The 11965-nt window shown below is 38.6% G+C and overlaps 1 protein-coding gene across 1 annotated transcript; it reads right to left on the bottom strand.

Moving 5' to 3' along the window:
* Window positions 1–43: 43 nt before the first annotated feature.
* Window positions 44–11219, bottom strand: LOC127959533 (myosin heavy chain, fast skeletal muscle-like). Its single transcript, XM_052558772.1, has 41 exons — window positions 11201–11219; window positions 10829–10957; window positions 10374–10583; window positions 10135–10278; window positions 9866–10022; window positions 9737–9764; window positions 9515–9629; window positions 9272–9364; window positions 9126–9189; window positions 8946–9044; window positions 8697–8800; window positions 8448–8586; window positions 8215–8333; window positions 7956–8105; window positions 7704–7874; window positions 7289–7595; window positions 7092–7162; window positions 6907–6994; window positions 6653–6770; window positions 6232–6355; window positions 6014–6150; window positions 5652–5907; window positions 5319–5561; window positions 5058–5234; window positions 4773–4918; window positions 4526–4616; window positions 4059–4448; window positions 3852–3978; window positions 3376–3494; window positions 3108–3304; window positions 2853–3036; window positions 2594–2759; window positions 2370–2494; window positions 1981–2289; window positions 1693–1896; window positions 1482–1607; window positions 1223–1393; window positions 738–842; window positions 566–661; window positions 349–480; window positions 44–165 (listed from the first exon to the last, which is right to left on the bottom strand). The coding sequence occupies exons 3-41, from the start codon at window positions 10572–10574 to the stop codon at window positions 145–147; spliced, it is 5814 nt and encodes a 1937-aa protein (XP_052414732.1). The 5' UTR covers window positions 10575–10583; window positions 10829–10957; window positions 11201–11219; the 3' UTR covers window positions 44–144.
* Between the last annotated feature and the right edge of the window lie 746 nt (window positions 11220–11965).

Genomic DNA, 11965 nt, shown 5'->3' with positions numbered 1-11965 from the left:
GACTATACAAGTATAACCAAGAAAAACTAAACACAAAGACACCTCAGATGAACAGCTTTTTTATTATTGGTTACTGGTTTTTGTGGACAAGGATTTCACAGTAATTAGTTACTGATTCTCTGCCCACTCTTTTTCTCAAAAGGTTCATTCCTCAGCCTCTTTACCCTGTAAACAAATGAAAATAATGTGAAGTGAAGCATTATCAAAATGAGCACAATAATGTACTTTTTAAGATTGTTTAATACTGTAGATTTGTTTTTACATGATTAAAGCCTATACACAAAATTTTGTATGGATAACAAAGTCCTTGATCACAAATAATGAACTAAATAAAAGTTTGATATTTACCCTCCCAAATTCACGGCTTTTAGCTCTCAGCTTGTTGACCTGGGACTCAGCGATGTCCGCTCTCTCCTGAGCTTCCTCCAGCTCATGCTGCACCTTTCTGAACCTGGTCAGGTGACTGTTGGCCTGTTCCTCCTGTCAATGAAATAATACTTGTTTAGGGTCATCATATTCAGTATATTGTGTTGCACAACACACATCAAACTTTAAAATTACTCACAGCATCTTCACTCTGTCTCTTGTAGGCCTTGACTTTCAGTTGAAGTTTGTCCACTAGGTCTTGCAGTCTGATAATATTCTTCTTATCTTCTTCAGTCTGCATCAGAAAAAATGTAATGCATTAACTGAACCATTTATCATACCTACATACATATTTTTGTTTGATGAAGTACCTGATAAGTCAGTTCCTTCACTCTTCTTTCATATTTGCGGACACCTTTCACCGCTTCAGCACTGCGTCTCTGCTCCGCTTCAACTTCACCCTCCAGCTCACGAACCTGAATCATGGATTATAATTTATGTTATTCCTGACTTTATGCTTGTGATAAAATATGTGAATGTATATTCCATGTGTACATTCCACAAAGCCATTTGAACCGCAATCTTTTATCACTCTATAAAATGTATTTTAATGCATCAATCTGTTTAATTACTTTGTATATGAAACGATGATTAGCATTCACAAAAATGTGAATACCTTTTATTTTACATGTATCACCAGCAGGACAAAGTTCAAGGCCTTCTTTAGTGCATTGAATAATTAATTCCCTCCACCCAGTTTTTAAAACATTAATTAAACTTATGTCACCATTCATCTGCAAAATTAGCCTTTGTTAAGTCTCTAAAAATTTAATGTACTATGTGTATAGCCACATACCCTAGCCTCCAGTTTCTGGAGCTGCTTCTTTCCTCCCTTCATGGCCAAACTCTCAGCCTCATCCAGACGGTGCTGCAGGTCTTTGACCGTAACTTCCAGGTTCTTCTTCATCCTCTCAAGATGAGCACTTGTATCCTGCTCTTTCTTCAGCTCTTCTGCCATCATGGCAGCCTGCAATAATGTTTTACTCAGAATTCGGTTTCTTTGGAGAATAAAAATGTGTAAATTGGTAGTTTAAAACTACTGTAGTTTTACTCACATCAGTTATTGCTTTCTTTGCCTTCTCTTCAGCATTGCGTGCTTCCTGGACTACATCTTCCATCTCACCTTGAATTTGAACAAGATCTGCATCCAATTTCTTCTTGGTGTTAATAAGACTGGTATTCTGAAGAAAATGAGAGAATGTTGAAAATAATGTTGATTATGAGTTATTCCTTAAAAAATTACATAAAACAAATCATTCTTCTTACTTGGGAGTGTAGGAGAGTCACTCTCTCACTGGCATCCACCAGCTCCTGCTCAGCTACTTTGCGAGCTCTCTCTGTCTGCTCCAGAGCAGATCTCAGCTCCTCAATCTCAGCCTGCATCAGGTTGTTCCTGCGTTCAACCATAGCAACCTGCTCTTTCATGTCCTCTTGTGCTCTTAAAGCTTCATCAAGGTGGAGTTGAGCATCCTGAAGCAATCAAGAGATAGTTAGGTCTTCTGATCTCATTAGTCAGATCAAGACATAGTGCTACACTGCTGTAACAGAACAAACCTTCAGTTGTCCCTGGACGTTCCTGAGCTGTTTCTGAGCTTCAGCAGCCTGGCGATTTGCATGGCTCAACTGAATCTCCATCTCATTGAGGTCTCCTTCCATCTTCTTCTTAATTCTCAGAGCATCATTTCTGCTTCTGACTTCAGCATCCAGGGTGGTCTGCATGGAATCAATGATTCTCTGGCTGTTTCGCTTGATCTGTTCAATCTCCTCATCCTTCTCAGCCAATTTCCGATCAATCTCCCCTTTCACTTGGTTCAGCTCAAGCTGAACGCGAAGAATCTTTGATTCTTCATGCTCTAGGGTTGCCTGAAAATTAGAATAACTTGTAGGGAATTGTTTGCTAGAACAGTGGAAATAATCTTTTTTTTTTTAAAGCACCATATTACCTCAGCTTCTTCAAGTGCGGCTTGGATTTCAGATTTTTCCATTTCAGCAGTTTTCTTTCCTTTTTCCAGCTCATGAATAGTCTTTCCAGTTTCACCAAGCTGCTCAGTCAAATCTGAGATCTCCTCTGTATACATGAAAGAGCACATGATTAACAGTGGTTTGAAACATACTATTCTGTAGAAGATCTTAAAAACTAACATAAAAGGTAAGTGATTGTACATACGTTGAAGGTTCTTGTTTTCCCTTTTCAGAGTCTCCAGGTGGTCCAAAGCCTCCTCATAAGAATTTTTCATTTTGAAAAGTTCTGTACTAAGAGAACGAGCCTCCTTCTGGGCTCCTTCCAACTCTGCCTGGCTTTCCTCATACTTCTGCTTCCATTCTGCTAAGACCTTTACGACATTGAACAATATACCCATGGTGAGGTGCATCACAATAATATTAAATGTAACTAAATGAATGTGCAAAAGACATGGTTGCTTTACCTTATCAAAGTTCCTTTGTTTCTTGTCAAGGTTGGCAGCTAAAGCATTTGCTCTCTCCACATCAATCATGAGATCCTCGACTTCATTTTGCAGTCGCTGTTTGGTCTTTTCCAAGGAGGCACATTTGGCATTCACAGCCTCAATGGACTCTTCAGCATCCTGTAAACGCTGAGCAAGCTTTTTCCTAGGAGCAACAATGAAATGTTAGTCATTGCTTCTACTTTATTTACTGTTTAAACAGGGGATTTTTCTTACTTTGCTTCCTCAAGCTCTTCAGTACGCTGAATGGCATCGGTCTCATATTTGGATCTCCATTGAGCTACTTCACTATTGGCCTTTGACATGCCACGCTGGAGCTCAGATTTGGCTTCCTGTTCCTCCTCGTACTGCTCTCTGAGCAGATCACAGTCATGTCGTGCTGACTGGACACCATGAGCCAAGGCATTTTTGGCCTTTAAAACAGAAAGGTATTCATTAGGTTTAGTTCATAAGGTCATTCATTAGGAAAATGCTAATTCCTCACCTTGACTTCTTCCTCAATTTGCCTCTTCAGCTCTTCAATCTGCTGAGTGAAAGCCTGTTTGCTTCGAGTCAGCTGAGAAACTAAAGCCTCTTTTTCTTCTAGTTGACGTCCCATTTCACCTTGAATGAATTTAATGATGGTCAATAACTGAAGTGTTGTTTAGGTGTGTGTATAGAGAATTTCATTGCTTTATCCCTCCAGTAAAAAGTATGGTAACACTTTAGAATAGGAAACTTGTCAACTATTAACTATGACATTTCTCTCAATAAATTCTTAATTTGCTGCTTATTAATAGTTAGTAAGGTAGTTGTTAGGTTTTGGTAATGGGTAAGATTAGGGATGTAGAATAAGGTCAAGTAGAATAAGTCATTAATATGTTCTTAATTAATACATGGCTAATAATCTAGTAATATGCATGCTAATAAGCAACTAATAGATGTTACCTATTCTAAAGTGTTACCAAAAATACTACTTACCATTTTCAGTCTGAAGTCTTGCCTTTTGAGCACCTATATCATTGATGTGGCGTACATGTTCATCATGCTTTGTCTTAAACTCACTCAACTGATCTTCAAGTGTACGGCACATCTTTTCAAGATTTGTCTGTAAAAAACAATTTTTTAATGGGTATTCTTATACAATACAGTGCTGTTTCTTATCCAATATTTCATATTAATACTTGCCTTTGATTTGGCAACAGCCTCCATACTGCTTGACAAGTCATCAATCTCCATTTTAAACTCACTCTTCTCTTTTTCCAGCTTCTGTTTCACACGCTGGAGGTTGTCAATCTGTTCTCCCAGCTCTGCCACAGTGTCAGCCTGCTTCTTGCGGAGTGCTGCAGCCGTCGCTTCGTGCTGCAAGGTGGACTCCTCCAGATCACGGCGTAGTTTCTGGAACTCAGCCTCACGTTTTTTATTCATCTCAATCTGTGCAGCAGTGGCACCTCCTGCTTCTTCAAGCCTCTCGCTGATCTCCTCAAGTTCCCTGGAGAGATCAGACCTCTGCTTCTCGACCTTAGCACGAGCAGCGCGTTCTGCCTCAATTTCTTCCTCCAGCTCCTCAATACGAGCCTGTGGTAGCAAAACTTTGATGAGTTACAGTTAATTACAACTAATAAGCATAAAATCACAGTAGCACTTTGAGTGACCTGAAGCTCTTTAATCTTCTTCTGGAGCTGAATACCAAGAGACTGCTCGTCTTCAATCCTGCTCAGCAATTGACTTGATTCAAAGTCCTTCCTGTTTAAAAAAAATAATTATAATTATTCTGAAGGTTAACAAGGGGACTTAATTATAATGGTAAGTAGGATAGGATAACAATATTTTATTAGTTCCTCACTACCATCACAAATATTATTCTCTTCAAAACATTTCAAATAGAGGTTAAAATCTTACTTCTTTATCTTCTCGTCTGATTGTTGCTTGTCATTCTCCAGGTCCATTATGGATTCTTGGGCAAGTTTCAGATCACCCTCAAGCTTTCTCTTGGCCCTCTCCAGGTCCATACGGAGTTTCTTCTCCTGCTCCAGAGAACCTTCCAGCTGTTTCACAAATGTGAAAGATTAGTAAGCATAACTTTCCTCCAGAATATTATTTTCATGGTGGATTTCTCCTGTTTGTTGTAACAAAAACCAGACACATGAGTACTGATTTGCACTATTTGTTACATTTCAAACTCACGTCATCGACTTGCTGCTCAAGCTTTGCTTTGGCTTTTGTCAGAGTATTGACTTTGTCCTCCTCTGCCTGCAGATCATCAAGAGTCTGCTGATGTGCCTCTTGGAGGGCTTTCTTCTCCTTAGTCAGCTTAGCAATAACCTCATCTTGAGATGTCAATTCTTCAGTAAGGTTTTTAACCTAAGAGATACAGTGGATAATTTCAGTGACTCCAATCTGAGTGGAAGATCAAGTTTACCTAAACCTGTTTCTCAAGATATTAACCTTGTTCTCGGTGGCATGTTTCTCCTTCTCCACTTTGGCTAAGGTAAGCTCTAAATCATCAATGTCTTTCTTCAGCTCAGAGCACTCATCCTCTAGTTTTCTCTTTTTGGCTGTCAGTTCAGCATTGATTTCTTCCTCATCCTCCAATCTTTCATTTGTCTCTTTGAGTTTCGCCTCCAGCTGGATCTTGCTTTTGATTAGTCCTTCGCATCTCTCCTCAGCATCAGAAAGGTTCTCTGTTTCCTGTTGATTAGAGCATCATTTGATTTGAATTTTAGCTGTGAACTTGTGATGTTATAAAGACAAATTGATGAATGCTGATGAAAAACTCACAGCTGCCACTTGCAACTGCAGGTCATTTTTCTCCTGCAGCAGGGAAACCATCTTCTCCTCCAGCTCCTTCTTCTTGGCAAGTGCCTTTGCTAGATCCTCCTTCATTTTTTCAAAATTCTCTTTCATGGCTGCCATTTCCTTCTCAGTCTCTGCACTCTTGAGCAGAGGCTTGATCTTAAAATACAGCTTCATCCATGGCCAGTGTTTCACATTCATGAATGAGCGGATGTTGTACTGGATGGTGAAGATGGACTCTCTGGATCATAGAATCAGAAGAAATGGTCAGATGTTGTGTGTGGATGTGGAGTGTTATCCTCCAGTGTGTTATAAAGTATACATTTTTTTTTTCAAGACAAAACTACCTTCTCTCCATCATTTTGACAAACTCCTTCCTCATAACATAGCCTCTGCAAAGTGCTTGAGTCATGGTCACAAGGATAACAAGTTTTTCATCTCGCATCTCCTCAAGAAGACCCAGAAGACCAGCTTTGAAGAACACCTGAAATTTGGTTTGGTTTTCACATTGTTAGTGCCAACTGCATCATCAACAGTGATTGCAGAGTCTTGAAAACATCCTAACCTTGGTGTGTCCAAACTTGTACTGGGTATGATCCACATCAATGGAGCCAAGAAGCTTCTCTGAAGCCTTCTTATTGTCAATGAACTGACCCTCAGGGATGACACTAGCATTCAATACTTTGTATCTAAAGAAAACATATTCATAATATGACAAGGTTTACCTTGAATTAATTCAGTAATGTGGTTTCAGAATCATACTAAGTTGTGAATTTCTATTTGTTACGAATATATTGGATCTTTTTGCCCATGCAAAAGAAGCATATGTGTGTGAGAGAAAGCACACTTGTTTTATGCAAATTACTAGCTGTGGGTACATCCTCCTCATTTAGAAAAATCCAGATTCATCAACATTACAAAAAACATTACATTCGAATTTGTAAAAACATATTTAAACATATTTATACATCATGTACATTGATTACCTTTGCTTGAAGTCACCATAGAGGATTCTGCTTGGGAAACCTTTTCTGCAAATTCTGATTCCCTCCAGTACACCGTTACAGCGCAACTGATGGATGACCAGAAAGTTCTCCATAAGACCTAAAATAAAAAGAGTTCAACAACCTTGATTATTGTTTTTACATAAAAGTCTATCATGTTCCCTTTAACAGAGCCAATAATTTAAATATATTGCATGATTTTCTGCATTTCTAACATGAATGCAAAAAATATTAACCTGGAGTCTTTGACTCATTTGGAATCAAGCAACGGACAAAATGAGGATGAGTGCTTCTCAGGTTGGTCATCAGTTTGCCCAAGTTCTCCTATTGGTTGAAGAATAAACAGATACGCTAACACCCGGTACATCTTAAAAAACAAAAAGATAAAATATTAAGGAGTTAAATGAAGCCACATCATTACCCGGAACAGAGCAGACACAGTTTGGAAGGAGCCGCCCTTCTTTTTCCCACCCTTTTTGCCACCAGTGTCAGCTGTTGATTAAGCAAGGTAAATAATGTCATATACAGAAATCAAGGTTCTTTGTTAACAAAGTTTGATAAGTTTTATATTTGCATCCTAATGTTTCAATCATAAATGTGTGAATTTGTTTTGCAGACCCTCAGCAGAAGCATGAGCAGCATACAGGTGAGCCAGCAATTTCATTGAGGACTTCTGGTACAGCTGAACCACTGAGTCATTCAGAGGGTCCTTGTTCTTATCCAGCCAGCCTACGATGTTGTAATCCACAGTTCCAGCATAGTGCACCAAGGAGAAGTGGGCCTCGGCCTTGCCTTTGGTAGGTTTGGGCTTCTGGAAGCATGCACTTTTACCAAGATGTTGGTCATGCAGCTTGTTCTTAAAGGTTGTGTCTGTTGCCTTAGGGAACATACACTCCTCCTCAAGGATGGAGAAAATACCCATTGGCTGCAAGAAAGAGCACATTTCCTTGAGATAAGAAAATAAATCAAACCAAAGCACCTATGCTTAAAAATAAAAATAAAAACATCATGTCCTAAAGTTGAAATTTGTTACCTTTTCAATAAGCTCAATGCAGGCAGCCAAGTCCATACCGAAGTCAATGAACTCCCACTCGATGCCTTCTTTCTTGTATTCCTCTTGCTCCAGCACAAACATGTGGTGGTTGAAAAACTGTTGCAGTTTCTCATTTGTGAAATTAATGCACAGCTGCTCCAGGCTGTTGAACTGTAGAGAACATAAAATATTTCAGTGTCAGAACCAAGAAGCTAAAACTACCTATTCATATTTTTTATCTTATTAACTTACATCAAAGATTTCAAACCCAGCAATGTCAAGCACTCCGATGAAGAACTGCCTTGGCTGTTTGGTGTCCAGCATCTCATTGATTCGAACAACCATCCACAAGAACATTTTCTCATAAACTGACTTGCACAGAGCCATGGTTGAATTATTCACCTAATTTAGAAAACAATGATGCTATTGTTATTCCATTTCTTTCAAAAAAGTATATTCTAAAAAATTCAGTGATGCAATCATTAATTATACATTTTTTAAGTGGACACACCTGAGGAACAGTTTGACCTTTGGTCACAAATTCATTCCCGACCTTCACTCTGGGGTAACACAATGCCTTCAGCATGTCAGCAGAGTTCAGTCCCATGAGGTAAGCGATTTTATCAGCCACTGAAAAAAAATAAATCAAGTAAATTATTAATAGATTATTAAAAATAATATATTCCTTCCATATTTTTATCATATATAAATGTTTCTACAGCTGGATTTAGATTGAAGTCACACCCTCAGTTCCATCAGGCTCAGCCTGCTCCTCCCTCTGCTTCTGCTTGAACTTCATGTTCCCATGATGCATCACAGCTCCTGTCAGCTTGTAGATGCCCATTTTCTCCTCAGCAGTAAAGCCCAGGATATCAATGGCTGTCTGCAGGTCAGAAACAATCATGTGTCTCTTGTAATGTTGCTGATGATACATTGCAAATGTGAAATAGGCTTTTTATGTTAATCACTAGACAAGTTCAAAGTTCTACTTACATCAGTTGCAATGAACTCTTCCACATCATTGATACTCTTGACTGTGATCTCACCCTGACTGATCATGGGATAGTCGAATGGGTTAGTGGTGATTAGAAGAGCCTCTACAAGAGGAATATGACAAGAAAGAAAGAATTTAATCCAAAGTTTGAATGATCATATTATCTGTTTGCATTCTTTAGAAATATTTTATCAAATTCAAATTAAATATGTGAAAATATGATCCTATGCAATAATAGAGTTTCTTACCCAGCAGTTCTGGCTTATGGCCAGTGCAAAGCTGGTAGAAGATGTGGTAGCTCCTCTCAGCAGACAACTGGAAAGTTACTCTGGACTTTTCCAGCAGATCTATGGATCAATACCATGATTGTCAGAGGGATAAAAGGAATGTGCATAATCAACTGAAATCTAAAAGAATGAAGAACTCACAAGTTTCAATATCAGCTGATGCCAGTTTTCCAGTGGTGCCAAAATGAATTCGGATGAATTTACCCTGAAGAATTTAGAAGTAAGATCAAATTTATCAGGAAAAGTTAAAACACATAGTAGACATTTGCAGTTGCCTCAATACTTACAAAGCGGGAGGAGTTGTCATTCCTCACAGTCTTGGCATTTCCATAGGCTTCCAGCAAGGGGTTGGCTGCAATGATTTGATCTTCCAGCGACCCCTGATGGACACATAATGTTTTAGATATGCCAGTTAAATAAGTGTTCTACTGCTTTCTAAGACCTTTTTGGATTTATATTTTGGATTGATGACCATACAATTTAATAAATCCATCCTCATTACCATATTGTCACATAAATAACAGATATACCTGCATTTTTCCAGGGACGGGCTCTGCTTTCTTCTGTCCAGATGATACAGCGATTGTCGCAAAGTACTGGATGACACGTTTGGTGTTCACAGTCTTTCCTGCACCAGATTCTCCACTGAAAATATGGTACAGTATATCATAATATGCATCAGACTGCACAGTTTCTATTTTCACAGTTTCACATTGCATTTGTGGTGAAAATACTTAAAACATTATACTTACGTAATCAGGATAGACTGATTCTCACGATCTACAAAAGAGTAGAAAGTAATTTATTACATTCTATATATAAACTGGATCTTTTAACAATTTAGCCACTGAACCTCAATCATAAAGATTATTTTTTCATACCAGTGAGCATGAACTGATAGGCATTGTCAGAGATGGAGAAGATGTGAGGTGGGGCTTCAACTCTTTTTTTGCCCCTGTAGGCTGCCACAACTGCAGAATCATACACTGGGAGCCACTTATAGGGGTTCACAGTGACACAGAACAACCCGGAATAGGTCTGCAAGAGAGTAATGTTATTTCACATGCTAAATACAGAAATTTCATTGATTTATAAGTAAAGCAGCACAACGCCTTTGAAACAGATTAACACTTCAGTTTTGGTTACATACATAGATCATCCATGCTGCATAACGCTCTTTGAGGTTGTACAGCACAGTGGGTTCGTTGAGGTGGGTCATCATGGCCATGTCCTCTATCTTATCGAACTTGGGGGGATTCATTGGAAAAATGTCATCCTCCTTCACTGTGATGGTCTGGAGGGAGCGTCGTTTTACAGTTATCAAAAAAGCAATGCAGACGGCTGTAAAATTTATTTGGCAAATTTTGTCTAAGTATGTCTTATACCCACTTTGCCACACAGAGTTTCCACTGTGGCTTTGCCACCTTCCCGACTCTTGAGGACGCCTTTGAGGTACATCTCCTTGGGCTCAGTCACAAAATAGGCAGTTTTGGCATCAAATGGTTTATTTTGAGCTTCCAGTCTTTCTTTTTCTGGCTTGCGGAGGTAGATGGCCGCAGGGCCAAAACACTCCATTTCCGCATCCCCCATAGTGGAATTCTGACAGAAGAACAACCAATACTGTTTGTAATGCAAGTTATATTCAAAGGAACATTTACGTTCATGCATGTGTAATAGTACCCTTTAACATTAGATAAAAATGTAAAATAACCAAGTACTTGGTTGATTAACTTGTCACCAAAAAGGCAAAAATGGTGGTTGAGAATGACAAAACCGTGTTAAAAAACTAAGTTATGCATGAATTTGTCACATTGTTTAGCATTTAGAGTTAATTGAAAAGATACCTTTGTATTGCACCAACTCTTAGGACTTGATGTTTATCTTGATCACCAAGTCTTAGGACTTGATCTTAATCTTGATAACCAACTCTTGGAACTTGATCTTGATGTTGTAATTCACCACCTCCGTGTATACTGTAAAATAAAACAAGGAATTTGTTGTCAGTTGAAACTTGCCCAAATTCTAAAATAATTCATCAGGGAAAAAAATATTTTTTTAATTAGCCCAGGATAACATCGTTTTTATTGAGGAGCACAATCTTGTAATTTGTAATAAACAGACTAAAACATCCTTATTTGTTAAAAGTAACAAAAAGTAAAAGCAGAATTGTATGTAGAGAGAGTGTCTGTTTCGTGGCTTAGCATTCAATCACTTACCTTTGCTGTGTAGTTGTGAGCCCTGGGAGGAGTCGGGAAAAAGCCCTCTTTTATAGTGTAAGTGTTCTGTCAGGACATTTCAGCATCTCATTTTTGGGCATGAGTCCTGTTTGCCCTCTTCCATTTGTCCCTGTATTATTTTTATCTCTTGAAATGAGAAGGAGTTCCAAGATGGTTTTATCTCTTCAAGATGTTATGGTCTAGTATAGAAATGTGGAGAGTTTTTTTGTGCATTTTATGTGTTTAAATGTAATCCTGAACTGTTTTGGATAACTTGTCACTATTGATCAGAATCTGCAACATTACTGTATGCACAAAACTGGATCAAGTGACAAGACAACAAAACTAAATTTCAAGAGTACTCGATCATGACCCTAGAATGATAATAAATTGTTTATTTTTAACTTAAATAATTCAGTAGAGACAAATAACGAGAGCAAATGAATAACCACAATGTGCATGTCAGTCCATCTAACCCTCAGTTGTAAGTCCTTCTTAAGAATGTCTGGCAATAATTAGTCATCCACTCGTTGTGGAGAAGACCTCAAATGTCACTGGTGTAAAGTTGCACGAGCCTTACAAATTTGCCGTGTTACAAAGAAATCAAATTGGTATACTTCTGTCCCTTCAAGAAACAAGCAGGGAGGCCAAAAGATCATGCCTTTCCTTGTTAAGAACAGCTGAGGCTCTCCAGGCCTTTCTTGGGGATTAAACAAAGTCCAAGGTGGTGACAAAATCTGTGATGTCAACAGGCCAACTTGAGTC

Source organism: Carassius gibelio, chromosome B6, assembly GCF_023724105.1.
Source record: "Carassius gibelio isolate Cgi1373 ecotype wild population from Czech Republic chromosome B6, carGib1.2-hapl.c, whole genome shotgun sequence".
Lineage (NCBI taxonomy): Eukaryota > Metazoa > Chordata > Actinopteri > Cypriniformes > Cyprinidae > Carassius > Carassius gibelio.
Note: the sequence above shows the minus strand (reverse complement) of the source record. Positions and strands in the feature narration are given on the sequence as shown.